Here is a 20,356-nt window from a genome sequence, read left to right as displayed (position 1 = left end):
GGAGAGGGCAGAAGCAGTGTGTGGTGTTCTTTATGAAAGGAGCTGTGGAGAGAAGTTTATTTAACAGCAGAGGACAGGCTGGGAGGGAGTCCAGGCTGCTCTTTGGTTTCTCTTCAGCGAGTGGCAAGCTCCTTGTCCAAGGGCTCCCTGAATGAGAGCAGGCCAAGAGCTGCAGAGCCACAGCAGCAGGGAGGGTGAGCTGGGCTTTCCAGTGCTGCTTCCCATCCCTTGGAAGTTCCTCCCAGAGCAACCAGCCTAGGATTTTGTGTTTCCCTGCCTTAGCAACTCTCCAGCAGCACAGTGCTCTTTCTGTTTCTGCCTCCAGCCTGGGTTTAACCCTGCTCATCTTCTACTACTGCTTTGCCATCGTTGGCATGGAGTTCTTTGCTGGTGTGGTCTACCCAAACTGCTGCAAGTGAGTAGCTCAAATCCAGCCCCTCAACAGCGCTTCTGGTACTCAGCCAGCAGCAGGGAGCTCTGGCAGCTCCATTTCCCTGTGGAGAAGTGGCCAGAGGATGGGACTGAATGGGGTTTTGTAGCTAAGGCAACACGTGGCAAAAATCCAGGAGATAGTTCATTTCTCTTGCCCCATGACTGGAAGTGTCCAAGGCCAGGTTGGATGGGGCTTGGAGCAACCTGGAATGGTGGGAGGTGTCCCTGCCCGTGGCAGGGGATGGAGCTGGATGAGCTTTAAGGCCCTTTCCTACCCAAACCATTCTGTTTCTATAATGCCAGAGTTGCTTGTCCAGCAACAAATTCACCCAAAATAAATTCACCTGGTCCTGGACTCTGAGCTGTCCTGTTCCTGTTCCCTTTTCACTTTTAATGATGGCAGACCACTTGGAAATGCCAAGCTTGAAGGGTGTGAGCCAAGGAGCTCAAACTTGCAGCTTCTCTGGTATAATACTTGCTGAATGATTTGAAAGACTCCGTGTGCTCCCTGAGCTGTGAAAGAGAGAGGATTCCTTCCAGAGGACAGGACAAGTGTTGGCCAAGAGGCAGAAATTGCCACTCTTATTTCCACCTTCTAGAGGGGCTGGTATTTATATCCTTTTAGATTTCCCTTGCTTTTCCAGTCTCTGCTGATTCTTTGTCCTGTTTTCTCTGACCAGCACAAGCACAGTCGCAGACTCCTACCGCTGGGTGAACCACACAGTTGGCAACAAAACAGTTGTGGAAGAAGGTTATTACTATCTCAACAACTTTGACAACATTCTGAACAGCTTTGGTGAGGGCACTTTTGTCCCTAGGAAAGCTTATCCTGTGTTCCTGCAGAGCTGGATGGCTCTGTAATGCTGTAATGCTGATGTGAACCCGGGACTCTCCCAGGGAGTCCTGCTAATGCACCTCACTCAGCATCCTGCTCCTTCTGTCTGGAGAGCTCCAGCTGACTGATTGTGCCAGCCCTGCTCTGCAGGGTAAGCAGAGGTCTCTCAGAGCCAGCTGGAAGCCAGCAGATCTGTTCTGGCTGGTGGTCAGACCAGAGGTGTGTAATGAGGGCATTAAATCACTGCCCTTCTGAAGAACCAGCAGCAGTGCCTCTCTTTAAACTCTCCGATGAGGAATAGTTTGAATGTGTTGATTACTCTCCATGATTTTTCTTAATGTGTGAGCAGAATGTTTATCTCCTGGAGATTTCAGAGCTCTCTGGTGAAGAGTCAGGTCTGGTTTCTTTAAGAAACAGAGATGAAGCCATGCTGCAGGTTCCGTGGGTCTGACCCCCTTTGTCTGAAGTAATTGCAGTGGGGAGGGTCTGAGTTCCCTCTGGATTTGCTCTCTTTATTCAGACTTTGCTGTCTTGTGTCAGTCTTCCCTGTCAGACACTTTATCTAAAAATCACTGTGAAACAGGTCAGGATGGATAAAACAATTAGCTGTGTGTGTTTTCTCCCTCTTCTGTGCAGTGACACTGTTTGAGCTGACGGTGGTCAATGACTGGTACATCATCATGGTGAGTGAGCCCTGCAGGCAGCACAGGCTCTGTCAGCTCAGGCACACCTTCCACACCACCACTGCTTTTATTCCCATGGTGACTTTTGGTCCTGACTGTTGGGAGGCATTTGGCCCCTGCCATGCTGCTGGGCACCTTTTCAGCCTTCACAGGCTGGACAAACAAAGTCACCCTGTGCTCCAGTTTGTCACCCTGCTGTCCAAGCTGTGTTCTCGTGGCACAGTGGCACTTACAGCCACCAGCTTTGGATGTTCTGTGTGTTTGCCTGTAGGAACATCTCTTTTTAGCTGCAAGGATCTGTTTGGGAATTGCACAAGCAGTCCCTGGGGCCCGAGTATTTGTGCTGCTTTGTGCCTGTTGACAAGCAGCTAACACTGCCTCTCCCTTCTTCTGTGCGCTGCTCACTTCTTCCCTCTCCTCTTTAGGAAGGGGTGACATCCCAAACCACTCACTGGAGCCGTCTGTACTTCATGATCTTCTACATTGTGACCATGGTGGTGATGACAATCATCGTGGCTTTCATCCTGGACGCTTTTGTCTTCCGCATGAACTACACTCGGAAGAACCAGGATTCAGAAGGTCAGAACTGAGGCTTGGCCGACCTACAACGTTGTGTCTTCTCTCCCTGGAACTTTGTCTGTAGGAGAGAATGTGATTGGCCAGGAAAAAACAGATTTTTTTAAATTTTTTTTTTCCTTTTAAGCCTGACATTCTGAGCTAATTCTTTTGCTTTTTTGTGTGATATTCCTGTCTGGTCTTTCTGCTCTGCCCCTCATCTCTCCCCCAGAATTCCCCAAAAAGCATGTGTGGGTGTATTTATGTGGGTTTTATATATGTCTATATGTTTGTGTGCACACACACATACAAACTTAAACCACTTGAGCCATTTCAACCAAATTCTTTGAAAATAGGAAGTCTGTGTGCATTTCATGCGAGATTTCTAGGAAACCTTGCAACAATGATGTAGCAAAGCTCAATAATTTTTTTTAAACCAATTTCCCTTCCTCACTAATACACTCACTGATGGCAGGACGTGTCTCCAGGGTGATTTGGACTTTTTGCCATGACCTGGAGGACTACAGACACTGCCTGTGCATTCTTCCCACATTTTCTGGTTGTACTTAGGCTGCTGACTCTGTGCTGGTTTTGGACATGCCTTCTCCTCTAGGAACTGGCAGTGACTGGGCTCTCCATCCCCCTCATCACTCACTGTCCTTTTTCTCCTGAGCTGGGGGGTCTGGAACTGCAGGTACCTTCCTGACCTGCCAATTCAGGTGCCAATGCCACACTAATGGCTTACAGCCCTTCTCCTGTTGTTCCTTCACCTGAAGGCCACAGCCCCCCGTTTTTTCAGGTGCCAGAAGATCAAATCTGTGGCCCAGGAGCTGTTAATTAGGGAAACACTTGTGATCCTTCCTGCACCCAATTTGAAGGGAGCAGTGAAGGGCATTGGTCAGCCCTGGACTCCCAAGCCCTCTTAGGCAGGTGAAGGTCAAAAGGCAGCAACTCTTGTGTGATTATTTGATTTCTTAATTTACAGGTTAGCAAAAAAGCTACAAGATTTATTTTTTTTTTAAGATACCTAGGAGCCTGATGAGAATAGTTTGAGTCAGAAGGTCTTCTAGCCCTACACACCAGTTAACTTTCTCCCTGCCTTATTGGGGGTCAAGCATATCCATGTTCTAGTCCCAAAAGCAGGTACAGACTGTACCTGACCTCTGGCTTGGCCCTGTGTGCTTTAGGCTTTGCCTTCCAAGGTTATTGCAGCAGCTGTTGAAGCAATGCTTTTCTTGGAGACTTTTTTTTGGTCTCTCTTTCTGTTTCTTCCCACTCCAGAAGATAATGGCATTGTGCTGGAGAAGGAGATCTCCAAGGAGGAGGTGATTGGCATAATTGAGCTATACAAGAGGACTTCAGCTGCCACCGAAACAGCTCAGCTGCAGAAGATCGTGTTGCAGATGGACAAATACGGGGTAAGAACACTGCAAGGTCTCACCTGCAGGAGAGGGAGGTGTGCCAGGCCACTTTGTCTGTCTGGAGAGAGAAGTTCCACCTGCCTGTGCAGCGTTGAGGGCTGAGCTGCTGGAGGGACTCTGCAGCACCACAAAATGTTGCTGCTCTAGAAAAGCAGCAGCTGCTCCTTGCTTAGCCTTGACAAAGGCTCATCCCTGCTGCCTGCAAACTTCCCTTAGAGCTGTCCTGGCCCTGTGCTGACTGAAAAAAAGCATATTTATTTTTTCCTCTAAGGAAGCCACTATCTCATAATTCTCCTGCCTCTCTCTGTGCCATCATGCACTGAGGTTTGGACAGTCCTGGGGCATTATGCAGCAGCATGGTGGCCTTGATCCCAGGTCTTTCCTTTCTCCATGGCACTGCTTATGCTTCCATTCTAAAACATGGGAAAATGAGCTCTTGTCTCAGAACTGTTGTCTCATGCATCTGGGAAGAGCTGAAGTGGTTGTTTAAATAATGAGCATTGTACCCCTGTGTCACCTCCACAAGGGAGGTGCTGCAGCCTCTCAGGTGACAACAGGAGGAGCTTGGGGTAGTCTGAGCTCATCAGTGGGTGATGGGTGTCCACAGGAAGCATGCCTGAAGTTCCAGGACAGATCCAGCTGCTCAGTGACTGATGAATGTCTTTTTTGGTGTTTCCTCCTCCTTGCCCCAACTCTTCAGCAAATGTCAACGGTGTTTCTGGGACGCAGGTCGAGGACCAAGAGTGATCTGAGTATGAAGATGTATGAGGAGGAGATACAGGTATGTGAGCCTGAGCTGGAGCTGTGCCACCAAGTCTGTGGTGAGAACATTCCCTGGATTAACAACCCATCCTTTCAAGCACTGGGGGCTGCTTTCCTCTGAGGCCAGGGGTTTGTGAAACCACAGAGCACATCGGAGCTCCTCAGTGGGTGCAGGTGTGTCAGGCCAGGCACAGTAACCACGCTGGGGGTGTGCACAGGCACTTGTGCTTTGCTGAGCTGCCCTGGGCTCCCCGGGTGTCTGCTGGGGCTTGGCTGCTGAGCACAGAGCTCTTAAACCTCTGGAATGTGCTTGAGCTTGGGTGTGTCAGTCTGACACAGAAACCAGGGCTTGTCCCAGGCAGGGCTGCCTGGTTTGCAGGCTGAGCAAGATGGGAGACAAGTAAATCAGCAGATTCCCTGGGTTTTAAGCACCTTCCTGCCAGTGCCATCCGTGGTCAGGAGCTTTCTGCCATGGGTTTGGTCACTGTCCTGCCAAAGGCAGTTGAAGGTCATGGGCTAATACAATGATCAGTGCTGAAAGAATTAGCCTTGTAATCATTTGAGTCTGCCCTTTGTTCCCAGAGCAGACAGATTGGGGATGAGTCTTGAGCTCCCCTGAGGAAAATACACATTATTTACCATTTACATTATTTACCATTTACATTATTTACCATTTACATTATTTACCATTTACATTATTTACCATTTACATTATTTACTGGGTCATCTGCAGAGAAACTCCCTGCCTGTTGTGCTTGGTCTGTGCCTGAGGGACGGGACATCCTGGCACACCCTGGTGCTGCCCAGCACCAGGAGCAGCTCTGCAAGTCCCAGACATCATGGGAGCAGCTGTACTCAAGCCCTGGGTGTTCAGGAGGGACATCCTAAGGGGAGGGATGTTTGTTTGGGCTGTGGGTGGCGAGGTCTCGGTGCACCCACCACAGCCATGCTGCAGTTAGCTGGGTTGTTCCAGGAGTTCAGGATCTATCCAGGGCTGTGGAAAGAGCCCTCTGTGCCTGAAAACAGGTGCCCTCACTTGGCAGAGACAGGAGGCTCTGCCCTTTTGGGGTGTGTGGGGCACAGCCTGATCCCTGCCTGTTTACTCCCCTGCTGCAGGAGTGGTACGAGGAGCACTCCAGGAAAGAGGAATCTCAAACACCACTGCAAGAGCCTGCATCTGCTTCCAGCAGCTCTCTGAAGCCCCTGAGCCTCCGACAACGCTCCCAGACTGTCATTTAGGCCTAGCTAACGCGAGCCACCTTCTATGCAATAACCTAGAGTATTCCTCCCCAGGCTGTATTTTGGGAGGGTGTATATAGATCTGTCAGTGTACCAGTGTAGGGATCAAATCTCGCCCCAGCAGTGGTTGCTGAGAAGCCAGAGGCCTGGGGGGCTCTGGGGAAGGCTGCTGCACACAGATGGAGTGTGATGCCATGCTCAGCACATCTGGGCAGAACAGAGCCCTTGTCCCTCTGAGCCCTTTCCCAGGCTCCAGCTCCTGCTGCTTGTCTTACCACTAACAGACCTTGGGGAAAGGGATGTGTAATCCATTAACAGCAGGGAATTCGCTGAAGTCACCTGCTTAACAGTAAAACTTGGGCCCTTTTGGAAGATCCCTGTTGCTCAAAGGGTACCATTAACCTAGGGACAAAAGATAAGGGAGTGAGTTTTTGTTTCTTCTCCACCTTCCTTACGCAAAGAAAGGGGAGGTGGTGTGAGATCTCAGCACTTTGGAAGGGCAGCCTGCCCTCCCCCTCCTTTTTGGCACACCTAGATGTACTCCCTGTAGAAGCTGCAGCTCTGATTACTGAATTTCGCTGTCCCTGAGCAGTTCTGAGGCAGAGCTGAGGGCCAGCACCTCATGTTATGACCACAGGTGGGACAGGGCTTTGGAGACTCTCTCTGCTGTATCTGCATCGCTGCTGGTCAGTCCTGCCCGTGGCACTGCCTGGCCTTGGGGTCACTTTTGCAAACCCCAGAGCTCCTGGTTGTGTTCAGGGAGGGGGATTCTGCAGGGTGATGTGGCTGTTGGGTTCTGCCACCTGCCCTGTAAAGCCTCCCTGGCTGGTCCTTAGCTCGGATAAGTGGCTGGGAATAGTGGAAGGTTTTGCAGCTCCAAGTTTGGATTTTTCTGGCTGGCTCTGGGTTAAGGAGAACTCCTGGGCATTGCACAGTCCTGCTGGTCAGTCCTCAGTCCAGCTGAGCGAGTCCCAGCTCAGAGTGGGGCTCCTCCCTTGCAGGGATGTTTCTCAGTCAGATCTTGGGAAGATCCACTGAAGAGCTCTGCTGTTCCCCTGGATTTTGGATGCAGGAGAAGTGTGGAAAACAAGGATTCTTCTCACCTGTCTGCTTTTCTGCACCTGAGAGCTGAGGGATGAGGAGGAAGGGAGGAAAAAGGGATCCCTTCCCAGCTCTGCCACGTTTGTGGGATTGTGGCACTCGTGTCATCAATTATTAACATTTGTCTCTCCAGGTCCCTCTTTTCCCTGTCAGCACTGGAAGGTCTGAGGGCTGGAAGTCCCTGGCAGCTGGCAGGGTCCCTCATCTCTTGCTGTTTGATCTTCCCTCAGGTTCAGACTAAGAGTGGAGCTTCCTGGGGAGGCTTCCTCCCTCCTCCAGGTGCACCAGGCAGTGGGAGATGTGTCCCCATTCCCTTTGTTCCTCATGCCTGTCCTTTCCTTGGTGGCCTCACCTCGTGGCACAAGGACAGCAGGAGAGGACTGATCCTACCTGGGCAGCTCAGGAGCATTTCCTGGGTGGGTGAGACTTTCAGAGGGAGGCAAGACAGAGCTGCTTCTGGAAATCTCTCCCTCCATGGCACGGTGGGAGCACTTGGAAGCTTTCCAGGCAGCACACACGCACCAGTGGCTGCTCCCAACCTTTGCCAAATTCCCTGGGTGCCTCATGGGTAACTCGTTGTTTCCTTTCTGGATACTTGCAGGTATGAAACTACTTCTGAGCTGACCCGTGAAGGACTTTAAAGGGCTGTTTTCCAAACCATAAATTCACCCACAGGTTAACAAGCAGTGCAGTTGTTGCTCTTGCAGTTGCTCTGCGTGGAGTCGCAGCCCGGGAGGTTGATCCAGATTAGTCCTGGGGCTGCAGGAGATGGTGTTTATTGTGCTTCAAGTTGTGGGCAGGAAGAATGAGCATTATGAAGGTTAGTGGGGGGAAAAAAAGTGGCTGTGTTTAATCTCCACATTCCCCTACAGCCGACTTCTGCTGGCAGAGCTCAGTGACATTTTCATTTTTGCTTTGGGCGTGTTTTCTGGGTGTGAAAGGAGCTGTGGCTTTAAGCTGTGGTGAGGAAGGCGCTGGCTGCTGATCATGCAATAAAGGGCTCCCTGGAGGGCTGGGGGTCAGGGTGCTGCCTCCAAGGTGTTGATCCTCCCCCACACACCCGCTCTGTTCATTATTTTTGTAAAACCAAGGAGGGTGACAGGAGTTAGCTTCTTCCATATGACTTTGGAAGGAAACAAAAGTTTGAGTACGGGGCATCCCCTTCTATTTATCCTCCTCTCCCTCCCCCGACACACAGACTGATGACTGAGACAATCATTTTGTAGGGAGCACGGGAGGAAGCACTGCAGGATTTTGTATGCTGGTGTTTTGTTTATAAAAAAACCCTGATTTTATGGACGTGTCTGTCAGATGTTCTCTAGATTTTTTTCAGGCGCACTAATAAAGAGCATCCTCGGCTTCGTAAAGGCAGCGGCTTCCTTTCCTCCTTCCCGTGTTGTTCCAGAGGTGGGGTTTGGCCAGGCTGGAGCATTTCCAGTGTTTGAAGAGGAGCCTGCCCGCCCTCTCCGGTGGCAAGTGCTTGTGTTTGGAATATTTTGCCTGCTTGCCCTGCTGAGCTGCTCTGCATTCCTGTCCCAGGACGTTACAGAGCCTTCCCTTCCCTTCTGCCTTCCCCCTGCCAGGGGGAAACATCAAGAAAACACTTTCAAAGTTGTGCTTTCTAGAGCTGCCCCGGTGCAGTGTTGAGGCCAGAAGGGGTCTTTGACCTCTGTCCTGGGACGTGGGCCAGGGTTTTTCGATTGCTTTAGCCCTGCTTGTGGCAGGAAGTGGGCGTTGTGGCCCGGAGCAAGTTCTGGACAGAGCCAATGGCTGCAGGCACAAGGGAGTGTTATTTTCTTGTGAAAGCTGCTGGTATCTGTTAGAAAAAGGAGAAATGCTCCAGGCCCAGGAGGAAAGGAGGAGGAACCAGGTCTTAACAGTTGTGGTGTTTGCCCAACACCCCCCTCTCCCATGGGGCAGGGATGTGGCTGTCCCTCTGGAGTGACAATTTGCTTTCCAGCCTGTGTCCTGTGGACCCTCCAGCTGGGAGCAGAAGCATCCCACCCATTCCATTCTCCTGGCACTGTGCAGGATTCCCTGTCCCCAGGGACTGAGCCCGTGCTGTGGCCGTTCCCAGTGTGACAGCATGTGACTGCTCTTGGGACATCAGCTACTGGAAACCACTTCCCACCCCCTCGGGAAAAACAGCTCTGGGTGTCCCAGGCTCCTGGCTGTTCCCTCTCCCCTCCAAAGGCTCTGTGCTGAGTAAGAGCTGTGTCACACCAGCACAGAGCAGGAGGAACGGCCCTTGCAGCAGCCAGAAGTCAAGGTTGTGTTTGTGGGGTTTTTTTATTTATTTTTCTATTGCAACTTTTTTACAGTGCCTAAATCTAGTCCTGCCAGAGGGTCAACACTGTGTGTGGAAACCTCCAAGTCCTTTCCTACAGCTCTGCCCACCCCAGGAGGAGGTGAAAAGTAGGATCTGAAACTCAGGTTGAAAAACATGACTAAAAAAAGCAGGGGAAACCAGCCTCCCTTGGTTTGGTGTTTGTTTTTCCCTCAGGCTTTGCTTGCACTGAATCCAGTGTGGCCCTGGAGCACTGTGTGCCCTTAACCCTGTCTGGCTGTGCCCCGTCTGCTGTTCCAGGCCAACGGGGACAGTCCTTCCCAAGGACAAAAGTGTGCCTGGGCCTTGGCAGTCCCCTGTGCAGCACAGCTGCCCCAGCTGTGTCCCACAGCACGGCGTGGAGCTCACCAGGGGAAGGTGGAGCAGCTGAGGAGGCAAAACTGCTCCTGTGCCCCTGAGCTGGAACCTCCCCACCCTCTGCTCCTGCCACTGCCACCAGACACAGCTGAGGTTTTGACGTGGCTCCCACCCAGAGTTCCTTAAACTGCAGGGATCAGAGAGCGAGGAGAGGCTGTGGGCACCGGCAGCTCCTTCCCCAAAGCACAGCAGGGGCCGAGGGCTGGGCTGGCACCTCCAGCACGGTGAGGTGCCCTCGTCCCCCTGCCAGGGCCGGGAGGGGACAGCGAGACCCCAGTGCGGTGGGAGGCAGAGCGAGATCCAGGGCTGGATCTGCCGGGGCGGCTCACGGCGTGGAGAAGTGGATCACCCTGAACTCGGTGAGCAGGGCCACGCACAGGAACACCAGGTAGTAGGCGATGAGGCAGACGCCGTAGGCCTTTCCCAGCTGGAAGCACTGCGCTGGCACCGTCACCAAGGAGAACACCAGGCTCAGCCCCAGCGCCCCGGCCAGCACCCACACCAGGGGGCTGTCAGGCTCCAGCTGTGGGGAGATGAGGGTGATGTGGGGTGACACCGGCGTCCTGCTGCCAGCCCGGCCTGTGTCACCGTGTCACGCAGCCCTACCTTCACCAGCGGCTGGCTGCTGGTCATCTGCAGCAGGCAGCCCAGGCCCACGCCCACCAGGATGTCTGGAGCACGTTCAGGATGGACACACAGCACAGGAGAGCTCTAGGGAACACAGCCCTCTGCCCCACATCCTCCTCCTTCCTGCACCTCGTGGCTAAAGCGTTCTCTCTCTGTGCTGAATACAACCCTGAGCACTCCAGGAGAGGCTTCAGCCCGCTCTGAGCACCACCCAAAACCCACCGGAGCGAGGCACGGCCCCCTCCCCTCCTTCCCTTTGGCACATCCCAAATCTCCATCCCAAACTCCTGCCCTGCTGGGGCAGCTGTGGGGACAGGGGGATGCTGCTGGCTCTGTCCCTGCCACGCCCAAATCCCTCAGTGTCCCCTTGCACTGTGGGAACACTGTGGGGTGTTCTGGCGCTGGGGGCACTCCGGGATGGATCCTGCCCAGCTCCTCCCCAGGGATCCCGCAGCATGAGGAGCTCTCCCCGGGCTGTAGGCAGGGAAACTCAGGCTGCTCCTGCCCCATGTGCCACCACCCTGGCATGCACAGGATACTGAAGATGATGCCCCCGAAGCAGGCGGAGAAGGCCATGCGGGGATAGCCCTGCCGGGCCATGGTGAGGTCAGAAAAGGTGTCTGTGGAGGGAGAAAAGGAGACCTTGAGGATGGCAGGGGGACCCCAGGGTGTGCCAGGGGGGCACTGGGGAGCAGCAGAGCCCTCACCACCGATGCTGTTGCCCCAGGCCAGCAGTGTCAGGCCCAGCACGGTGTTGCTGAGCTGGAAGATGATGCCCAGGGTCCGCAGGATGTTCACCAGCTCCGTGGCCGCAGCGTTGATCCACATGGCACTGGCCAAAAAGCCAAGGAAAGCAAACACCTGACAGGAAAAGGAACAGGCTGGTCCCTGTGTGCATCACCCAGGACCCTGCACACCTCCTGGCATCCCTCTTGGAGACTTGGCAACTGGGAGAGAGGCCCAGCTTCCTGCTGTGCCCCAGCACCCTCAGCCCAGTCTGGAGCAGGCTGTGCTGGTCCCTGGTGGGTGTTCAGGGCGGGGGGACACCTTACACAGTGATACTTGGGTGGCTCCTCATTGCTTGTGGTGATGAAGATGATGAGGGCCAGGGCAGAGGCAACCAGTGAGACCAGGCCCCAGACTGGGAAGATGCCCTGGATCTGGTACAGCCCATCTGCACAGGGTGGGGAGAGGAGGCATCAGAGAGGCTGGGACAGGATCCCACCAGGCTTGAGGCTTTCCCTAGGCAGGCCAGGCCTGCTCCATTTTCCCCCAGGGTGCTGGGGGCCCCAGCCCCCCACCCTTGTGAGGGTATATCCAGCTGTAAACACAGCTTGGCTCCCCCCTGCCCATCCCTCCTCCCCACAATGGGAGCCAGCTCTGACAGGCTCCTGCAGTCCCCAGGGCTTTGGTGGCCATCTCAGCCCTGTCCCCTTCTGGAAGCTGGGACTGCCCCAGGCTCTTACAGGCGCCTGACTTCAGGGTGAGGATGCAGAGCAGGGGGCTGGTGAGGATGTGCAGGCAGTTGAGGGGTCTCCTCCAGTTCAGGTCATCCTTGTCGGGGTCCACAACGGGAACGGTGAGCAGCAGCACCAGCTCCACGGGCACCTGGCACAGGGGACACCCATCTGGGACACCCTGCAAGGTGCCCCACGACCTGCTCCTGACCCCACTGCCCCTGTGCCGCCATCCCCACTGCAAAGCCCTGGGGGGACAGAGCCCCAGGGGCCAGCAGGGATGGGGATGCCCCTTGGGGGCTCCTCCTGGCTCGTGTTCCCCCCTGCTCACCTTGAAAGCCTTGAAGAGCCTCCAGTACCAGGGCTTCCTCCTCCACTTGCGGTAGTCCAAGGGGCTGAGGGCCGTGGTGAGGATGCGCAGGGAGGTCTCCTGGGAGGGCAGCAGGGGCCGGTACTCCTCCCCTGTGAGGGGCCACGGGGACTCAGCGGGGTGGGGGCTCCCTGTCCTCCCCAGCCCTTCCAGCATGGGGCTGCAGTTCCCTGTGTGTCCCCAGGGAGCTCCCCCTGCCCCAGGGGCTCAGTCACACCTGCAGCAGCCTGGGGGGCTCTGGGACCCCCGAGGACTGAGCAGAGGCAGCCCTGAGCCCACAGGGAACAGCGTACCATAGTCCCCACTGTTTGTGCCCGAGGGCTCCGGCTCTTCCACATCTGCCGGCATCTCTGCGGGAAGAGGAGCGGGCAGGGGCACTGGAAGGGGACCCCAACACACCGGGGGTCCCATCCCAGGTGGGCAGCCCTTACCTGGCTCCCAGGGTCCGGGAGGGGCCAGCCCGTCCCCCCGCTGCCGCCGGTGGATCCAGGTGCAGAGCACCACGGTGAGCACGTAGAACACGTAGAGCCCCAGGTATCCTGAGATGGGGGAGTCATGGGGGGGTCACGGCACCTCCATCACCCCCAGGCTGCTCCCACCATCCCCAACTTCCACAGCGCTCACCCAGAGCCTCTCCCAGCCTGATCCTGCCCAAGTAGAGGACCACGAAGGTGAGGAAGACGGCCACCATGTAGAAGATGACGTCCCTGAGGAAGGGCCTGGAGGCGGCCGTGAAGGGCTTGACCAGGGCGATGCCCCCGGCCACCACCGTGGTCACAAACACACCGGCACCTGGCAGCACAGCGGGACTCTCGGCACACGGGAACATCCCACAACTCCCAAGTGCCACCCCATGAGGACATGGCAGTGGGGTCTCCTTACCAAAGATGGCCCCGATGGCCAGCCCCGCTGTCCGGGGGTCGGAGAAGGCCACCATAGCACTGAAGACATCAGGTGCCCCGTTTCCAAAGGCCAGGAATGTGACACCATGGAGAGGGGATGTCAAGGAAAAGGCCTGGTGTCCTCCTCCCTGTGGGGACTGTGTACTCCTGTCCAGTGCCAGCACATGACCACTTGTCCCGCTGTCACCTCCACATCACCCTCAGAACTGGTTGCCCCTGGCATGATGCTGAGGGGACTCAAAGTGACCCTGTCACGGCCACCTCCCCTGCCCTGTCCCCACATCCCTCCTGGCTGAGAGCCCCTGTGATTTGCCAAGGATACTGCCACGTTGTGGGACAGCTTCAGGTTGGTGGAGATGGCTGATAAATTGGGACAGAAGCTGGAAGGGCAGAGAAGGAGACAGAGAGAGGTGATGGGGCTGCTTGGGGACCTCGGGGCTCCTGGTCACTCTGGGGACAGTCCCCTCCTCTGCAGGGCCACTCACAACTTCTCTGCCGTCACGCCGAGGATGATGAACAGGTACAGGAGCCAGAGAGCCTGTGGGGTCAGGGGTGGCACAGAGAGGGGTCACTGGGGTCCCCAGCACACCCCCCCACAGCAGAGCATCCCCAGCAGTGCTGTTTCCCGTCCTTACATAGAGGGTGACAGCCAGGGGCAGCAGCCGGGGCGGGAAGACGCAGAAGACCCCATCGAGGTAGTTGAGGAAGCCCCCGTCCAGCCGGCAGTCGGGGTTGCTCCGGATGAAGTGGCACCACTCGGAGCTGTTGTGCTTCCGAACCTCCCAGCACTGCGGGGCACAGGGGAGGCTGCTTGGCCGGGCCCCCCGAGCTCCCACCGCCCCCACAAGGGCCGGATGGGGCTGCTTTTGGCAGGTCACTGTTAACCCTGCCTCAGTTTCCCCACCTGTGCTACATGTGCGTGGGTCGAGGGCTGTGCCAGGGCCAGCAGAGGTGGAAACCTTTGTCCCCACCCTGTCCTTGTCCCCACACAGCCCACACCCACCCCGGGCCATGGGAAGGCGCCGGCCTGGCAAGCAGTGAGGTTTTCGGAGGAGAAAACCAGCAGCGGAGGAAATCCTGGTGAGATCTCCCGCGATGGCGGGGTCATGGAAGCAGGGACGGGACGGGACCGCAGCACCCCGGCAGCACCCAAATCCCTCCCGGCGTCTCCCCCAAATCCCACCGCAGCCCCCAGACTTACATCCAGGCCCCGTCCGTGGCTCAGAGCATCCCCCCCGGGAGGAATCGTGTGCCCCACGTCCAGCAGCAGCGGGGTCCCGGCTGGCAGTGCCCCGGCCAGGCTGAGCACCCCGGCCAGCCCCGTGGCCCCCTGCCCCATGGTCCCCTGGCTCTGGCGGGGACAGCCCCGGGGGACACCTACCACCGGCAGCGGTCCCCGGGGGCCGAGAGCTGGGGCTGCCCCCGGGCCCCCATCCCGCGCTCCCCGGGCGGGGCGAGGAGGGGTTAAAAATTAATAATAAAATTGGAAATTATGGTTAATGCTAAAAATAATAAAACGGATAAAAAGCAGAGCCCCCAGCGGGCAGGTTGAGCCCCGGCCGCCGCGCCGCGTCCCCGCCGGGGGGTTCAGCCCGGGACCACCCCGATGGCAGGGAGGGGGAATGGCACCCGCACCCCACGGAGAAGGACCGGGGGACCCGGGGGCACCCCCGAGGGCAGAGGGGGGACAGAGGGGCGGCGGTGCGGGTGGGGACGGGGACCCCGCGGGGGTGTGGGGGATCCCGGGCGGGGATGCGGGGATGGATGGGGGTACCCGGGGACCCCAGCCGCGGCGCGGCCCCACCGTGTCGGCGCGGCCCCGCTGCCGTGCGCGGGCAGCTGATCCCCAGCGCCCCCCCGCCTTAAAGGGGCCGCCACCCTCCGCCCTTAAAGCGACAGCGACGCTTTCCCACGCGGCTGGCGGCGGAGAGGGGACACACGGATCTCTGCCCCGTGCCGTCCCTTCAGGCCGGGACACCCACCCTGCGTGCTGCGCCCACCTACAGCCCCGCTTTGGGGTGACCCTCTGAGAACCAGCGGGCCCAGCGCGGGCGTGCCCGGGGATGGTGTCCCGTGATGGGGCGGCTTCGGGGGCTGTACGGACCCCCGTGCCGGTGGTCCGATACCCCACGGAGGAGCCGGTGCCCCTCTCCGCACCCGTGTCCCCAGCTCCAGGACAGCCCAGCCTCAACCGTGCCCCGTGCAGGCGCCGTGTCCTGTTTGTGGGGTGCCGGTCGGCCCCCCGAGCCGGAGCCCCAGGATCCTAATGAGATTCAGAGATCCATTTCCCACCCTGGCCAGTTCCTTGGCGGAGCTGCATTCTGTCCCTCTCCCCGGAGAGAGGTGAAAGGAGGTGCACAAGGCCGGGGCTGCCGCGGCTGTGGGGCGCAAGGGAAGCGGCAGCACCCCGCGTGTTCCCCCTGCCCCGAACACGGGGACACGCCGGGGGCCGGGCTGCTCCCGCGGGGGGTCCCCGCGTGTTCCCCCAAAAGCGGGGCACGGCTGGGGCAGGGCTCGGGAACCTGCGCACATCTCCTGCGGGCGTGGCGCTGGGAGAGGCGGGATGGGAGCGTGGATATGAGCGTGGGGTGGTGGGGCAGCACATGGGGGACGGGGGCTGATGTGGGGGGGCCCAAGGGGTCCCCACGGCCACAGGGCGGGAGGGGGCGTGACCACGCCAAAGCCCCGCCCCATGTGAGGCGTTAACACAGGCAGCGCTGTAGGGGCGTGGCCAACTCACGCCCCGCCCCCAGGCAGGGCTCATCCCATTGGTACACGGCAGCTCCACTGGGGGCGTGGCCTCGCACAAGCCCCGCCCTCAATATGACCCGCTCCATTAATGCAACAGGGCGCCTTGGGGCGTGGTCACAACGAAGCCCCGCCCAAGCCGCGCCCACACGCGCGCGCAGGCGCCGGTGGGGGCGTGGCCATTGCCTAGCCCCGCCTCTCGGTGTCCCCGCCATGGCGGCTCCGCGGGTGCTGCTGGTGGCTTCGCTCCTGTCCCCGCTTCTGTCCCCGCTCCTGTCCCCGCTGCTTTCTCCGCTCCTCTCGGCCGTCCCGGCCGGCACAGCCGCGTCCCCGGTGCCCCGCAATGTCTCCGTGCTACTGGAGCCCGGCTCCGAGCGGCTGCGCGTCCTCCCCGGCCGCCACCCCGCCGCCGTCGCCTGGGCCAGCCTCGATGACCGCATCCCTCACGTCGGGTACGGCCCGGGTGGGACGGGACGGGCGCCTCATGCAGCCGAGCCGGGACACGGTGGCCGCGGGGGAGCTATCGCCGGTGGGGTGACTCGTCCGTGACCCACCGTGACCGTGTCCCCACAGCTGGGCCTTCCTGGAGGTGACCACCAACGCCTCGTACAATGACAGCCTGCAGGCCTACGCTGCTGGGCTCGCCGAGGCTGCCGTCACCGAGCAGGTAAGGAGGGACCCCTCCAGAAATGCGTGCCGTGGTCCCTCCCCGGGCTGTCCCCCGCCGGTGACAGCGTGGCCCTGTCCCCCAGCTGATGTACATGCACTGGATGAACACCATGGTGGGCTACTGCGGCCCCTTCAAGTACGAGAGCGAGTACTGCCAGAAGCTGCGCAACTACCTGGAGGCCAACCTGGCCTGGATGGAGGAGCAGATGGCGAAAGGGCAAGACTCCGAGTACTGGCACCAGGTGAGGATAGGGACCCCCCACCCAGGGACCCATCGTGGATCCTCCTGGGCCTTTAGTCCAGTGGTCAGTGCTGGGCAGCGAGCTGTCCTGGCTGAGCTCCAGGCAGGATGACAGGGATGTGATCACTCCTTCCTGGGATGAGTAGAGGCGACTGGTGACTTCTCCTCGCCAGAGCCTCGTGTGCTGCAGTTGGGGTGCACAGGAGGTGGCTTTGTCACCCTCACCATGGGTGCTGAGTCATGACCTTGCTGGCAGTGACGCTTCCCCCCTGTGCCTCTGCAGCAGCACTGAGACCCAGCTGATCTGCTCTGTCCCCTGGGGGAATGAGGGAGCCTGTCCCCCAAAACCTCTCAGCCTGCCTCCTCACAAGAGCCGGGTGCCAGCTGTGTCCCCTGTCCCCAGGTGCGCCTGGCCCTGCTGCAGCTGAAGGGGCTGGAGGACAGCTACAACAAGCACCTGGACTTCCCCAGGGACAGGATCACCCTGGCACCCTTTGGCTTCCTGTAAGCTCCTTCTCAGAGGTGCTGGGGATTGGGGGATGGTTGTCCCAGGGTCTGGGGACAATTCCTGCTTGTCCAGTAGCCAGTTCTACTCCCAGCCCACTTTGTCCACCTTTTCTGGCCGCTTGTCTTCTTCTGCTGGGGCAGGATGGAGCCAAGGCAGGTTGTCATCTTCCCCACCCCATGGGCTGGGTGGTGGGTTCCCCGCTACAGCCCCTGCCTCAGTTTCCCCACTGCTGTGTTCCCCCTTTCCTCCCTGCTCATGCCACCAGGGTGCTCCCAGCACAAGTGCCTGCACTGGGGTGTGGTAGAGACGGACAGACAGACAGAGCTCTGAGCCAGCTCTGCTCCAGGGCTGGGGCGTCCCTCACCTGACATCTTACGCCTTGCTTACCCCCCCAGGCTGCTGCAGTTGGGGGGTGACCTGGAGGACCTAGAGTCTGCCCTGAACCGCTCCTTCCCGCAGCGTGTCCTGGGCTCGGGCTCCTGCTCGGCTCTCGTGAAGCTGCTGCCAGGCCACCAGGACCTGCTGGTGGCCCACGACACCTGGAGCTCCTACCAGGCCATGCTGCGCATCATCAAGAAATACACGCTGCCCTTCCGCACCTCGGCCGGCGGTGCGTGCACTGGGCTGGGGGGGCTGCGCCTCACACTCCCCTTCTGATGCTCTGCATCCCCCCCCTCCAGGCAAGTCTCAGATCCCTGGGAGCGTCCAGGTGTTCTCCTCCTACCCTGGCACCATCTTCTCCATGGATGACTTCTACGTCCTCAGCAGTGGGTTGGTGAGTGGGTCTGGTCCTCAGGGACCTCTCCCCGGCCCTGCTGCCCTCCCCTTCACTCCCTGCCCTGCAGGTCGCGCTGGAAACCACCATTGGGAACAACAACCCGGCCCTGTGGAAGTACCTGGAGCCCCGGGGCAGTGTCCTGGAGTGGCTGAGGAACATCGTGGCCAACCGGCTGGCCCGCAGCGGGCCCGAGTGGGCCACGGTCTTCCGACGCTTCAACAGTGGCACGTGAGTGGGGTGGGATGGGGCCTGGGAATTGGTCCTGGAGCTGTGGGATCGGATGGAGGGTGCCCAGGCTGCCAGAGGGACGCATTCCTTGCTCTCCGTGCCAGGTACAACAACCAGTGGATGGTGGTGGACTACAACGCCTTCACACCGGGCAGGGCGAGCCCGGCGCTGGGCGTGCTGACAGTGCTGGAGCAGATCCCGTGAGTGGCTCCATTCCTCCCTGAGCCCCTGCTGTCTCCTCTCCCATCCCTGTGGCTTTGGGAAAGCCCTGAGGGTGGTGCCTGCCCAGCCCAGTGGGTGGTCACAGGGCGGTGGGGTGTGTCTGTGGCTGTGGGGATGCTGGTAGTGAGGTGATGGGTGCCCAGCGCCTCTGTCTGGGGTGGGAACTCCACAGTGGGGACCTCAGTGTGGGTTCCCCACAGCCCAGCATGTCCCCCACTATCCCCAGTGGCTTTTTCCTCTTCTGCTCTGACCAGTGTTCTTCCTGCCAGCACAGGGGCCTGGTGGTGGTGGCTGATCAGACAGAACTGCTGTACCAGCAGGGCTACTGGGCCAGCTACAATGTGCCGTGAGTGCCATCCCTTCCCCATGGCCTGCCCTGGAAAGAGGGGCAGCAGTTACCAACTTGCTGGGTTCCCCCACCCCAGGTACTTTGAGGAGATCTTCAACGCCAGTGGGAACCAGGAGCTGGTGAGGAAATACGGTGACTGGTTCACCTATGACAAGAACCCACGTGCCCAGATCTTCCGCCGGAACCAGTCGCTGGTGCACGACCTGGACTCCATGATCCGCCTGATGCGGTGTGTGCAGGGGACTCCCAGACCCGCCTGTTCCTCCAAGGAATTTTCTGTCATCCAGGGGCTTTTTCCTTGTCTTCACCGTGGCTCTCTCCCGGCCCTTCTGCAGGTCCAACAACTACCTGCAGGACCCGCTGTCGCGGTGCAGGGGCTGCGACCCCCCCCAGAACGCCGAGAACGCCATCTCCGCCCGCTCCGACCTCAACCCTTCCAACGGCACCTACCCCTTCCCTGCCCTGCGCCAGCGCTGCCACGGCGGCATCGACATGAAGGTGTGGGAGCGGGCAGCCCTGGAGGGGCTCCTCCTTGGGGGTGCTCCCCCAGCAGCTCTCAGGCTGTGCAGCCCATCCCCGGTGCTGAGTTGCTGTTTTGTGTCCCCACCTGCAGGTCACCTCCTCGGGCATGGTCCCCACCTTCGGGCTGGTGGCAGTCAGCGGCCCCGCCTGGGACGATGTGCCCCCCTTCCGCTGGAGCACATCCCCCTGCAGCTCCCTGCTCCACATGGGCCACCCTGACCTCTGGACCTTCCCCCCAGTCAAGGTCCACTGGGACTGAGCAGGCGTTGGTCCTGTCTGTCCGTCCGTCCATCCGTGGGCGTCTGTCCCGTGGGGGATCCCTCTGTGGGGGCAGTGGGGTGTGGGGGGGTCTCAGCTCTGGAGTACACCCTCCCTGTTCTTCCTGCTTCTCAGGGTCCTGGCTGTGCTGCACAAGGGGCTGAGCTCAGCGTGTCCCCTCCCTGCCATGGGGCTCTCCAATCCCTGGACCTTTCCCTGGGTGCTGATGCCTGGTCTGGGGGGGCTTTTCCCAGAAAAGGGGTGTCCTGGGAGGCTGGGGCTCACCTCGGTGCAGCCAGGAGGGCAGTGAGCTGGTTTGGCTGTGGTAAATAAAGTGTTCTGTGCTGGTGGCTGTGCTTTGCTCTCTGCTGAGGTTCTCTGGTGGCTTCTGTTAGGGTTGGGCTCACGCAGGGGTCTCGCCCCCTCCCCATTAACAGGACGAGCTGCATCTCTGCAGGTGGGAGGGTGTGTGGCCAGTGAGGCTGGGGCTTTTGGGGTGCAGGCTGTGATGGGTTCTCTGCTGCTGGAATGGGGGAGCGCCACTGCTCACCCCCCGGGAGTGGGAGACCATCCTCATGCCTTTTGTCTTCCTTTCCTCTGGCACCTGTGTGCCCCCCGTCCCCAAAACCCGCGGTGCAAAATCCTCTTAGGCAGCTCCCTTGATCCGCTCTGCCTCGTTAGGAATAACGAGGTCATTACCGGGGGATTAATGAGCTGCGGCTCGGCAGCGCTTTGAAGGCGCCAG

General features: G+C 58.8%; 3 protein-coding genes across 7 annotated transcripts in view; 2 read left to right on the top strand and 1 right to left on the bottom strand.

Annotated features, from left to right (window-relative positions):
- Positions 1 to 8,395, top strand: part of TPCN1 (two pore segment channel 1) — a 43,291-nt gene extending 34,896 nt beyond the window's left edge. For all 4 annotated transcript variants that reach the window (XM_005524408.3, XM_088064979.1, XM_088064977.1 and 1 more), the window contains 7 exons: positions 326 to 415; positions 1,113 to 1,228; positions 1,904 to 1,950; positions 2,376 to 2,529; positions 3,787 to 3,923; positions 4,627 to 4,707; positions 5,805 to 8,395. In XM_005524408.3, the coding sequence (XP_005524465.1) occupies positions 326 to 415; positions 1,113 to 1,228; positions 1,904 to 1,950; positions 2,376 to 2,529; positions 3,787 to 3,923; positions 4,627 to 4,707; positions 5,805 to 5,927 (748 nt within the window). In that variant the 3' untranslated portion in view covers positions 5,928 to 8,395. The remainder of the gene's footprint in view (positions 1 to 325; positions 416 to 1,112; positions 1,229 to 1,903; positions 1,951 to 2,375; positions 2,530 to 3,786; positions 3,924 to 4,626; positions 4,708 to 5,804) is intronic.
- An 897-nt stretch (positions 8,396 to 9,292) lies between these two features.
- On the bottom strand, positions 9,293 to 14,911 carry SLC8B1 (solute carrier family 8 member B1). Of its 2 annotated transcripts, none has more exons than XM_088064981.1 (15): positions 14,286 to 14,911; positions 13,724 to 13,876; positions 13,574 to 13,626; positions 13,411 to 13,468; positions 13,069 to 13,173; positions 12,811 to 12,978; positions 12,618 to 12,725; positions 12,480 to 12,536; positions 12,148 to 12,278; positions 11,826 to 11,967; positions 11,412 to 11,533; positions 11,067 to 11,220; positions 10,899 to 10,979; positions 10,339 to 10,403; positions 9,293 to 10,255 (listed from the first exon to the last, which is right to left on the bottom strand). In XM_088064981.1, exons 1-15 carry the CDS (start codon positions 14,425 to 14,427, stop codon positions 10,058 to 10,060), a joined length of 1,737 nt encoding a protein of 578 aa, XP_087921107.1. In that variant the 5' UTR covers positions 14,428 to 14,911; the 3' UTR covers positions 9,293 to 10,057. The 2 variants fall into 2 exon arrangements, with proteins under 2 accessions (XP_087921107.1, XP_087921106.1); XM_088064980.1 differs by having other exon boundaries at positions 13,069 to 13,201; positions 14,290 to 14,910.
- Positions 14,912 to 15,916: 1,005 nt separating this feature from the next.
- Positions 15,917 to 19,961, top strand: PLBD2 (phospholipase B domain containing 2). The gene is made up of 12 exons (XM_005524596.3): positions 15,917 to 16,288; positions 16,410 to 16,503; positions 16,589 to 16,747; positions 17,150 to 17,250; positions 17,650 to 17,864; positions 17,935 to 18,029; positions 18,100 to 18,260; positions 18,365 to 18,460; positions 18,757 to 18,828; positions 18,908 to 19,060; positions 19,167 to 19,329; positions 19,445 to 19,961. The coding sequence occupies exons 1-12, from the start codon at positions 16,050 to 16,052 to the stop codon at positions 19,610 to 19,612; spliced, it is 1,716 nt and encodes a 571-aa protein (XP_005524653.2). The 5' UTR covers positions 15,917 to 16,049; the 3' UTR covers positions 19,613 to 19,961.
- Positions 19,962 to 20,356: the final 395 nt, after the last annotated feature.

Source organism: Pseudopodoces humilis, chromosome 20 (assembly GCF_049639895.1).
Source record: "Pseudopodoces humilis isolate 2021_Gansu_Grassland_sample_001 chromosome 20, ASM4963989v1, whole genome shotgun sequence".
Taxonomy (NCBI): domain Eukaryota; kingdom Metazoa; phylum Chordata; class Aves; order Passeriformes; family Paridae; genus Pseudopodoces; species Pseudopodoces humilis.
This window is presented reverse-complemented; position numbering and strand designations above follow the sequence as displayed.

What these genes read in the sequence shown, in the direction of transcription:
- SLC8B1 (XM_088064980.1), bottom strand. Translation starts at nt 14,427, where the DNA reads ATGGGGCAGGGGGCCACGGGGCTGGCCGGGGTGCTCAGCCTGGCCGGG. An exon ending in AGCTGTCCCACAACGTGGCA is followed by an intron (nt 13,202 to 13,410) that starts GTATCCTTGGCA and finishes GGAGGACACCAG; the next exon opens with GCCTTTTCCTTGACATCCCC. An exon ending in CTGGGGCAACAGCATCGGTG is followed by an intron (nt 10,980 to 11,066) that starts GTGAGGGCTCTG and finishes CTCCCTCCACAG; the next exon opens with ACACCTTTTCTGACCTCACC.
- PLBD2 (XM_005524596.3), top strand. Translation starts at nt 16,050, where the DNA reads ATGGCGGCTCCGCGGGTGCTGCTGGTGGCTTCGCTCCTGTCCCCGCTT. An exon ending in CTGGCACCCTTTGGCTTCCT is followed by an intron (nt 17,251 to 17,649) that starts GTAAGCTCCTTC and finishes TTACCCCCCCAG; the next exon opens with GCTGCTGCAGTTGGGGGGTG. An exon ending in TGGGCCAGCTACAATGTGCC is followed by an intron (nt 18,829 to 18,907) that starts GTGAGTGCCATC and finishes CCCCCACCCCAG; the next exon opens with GTACTTTGAGGAGATCTTCA.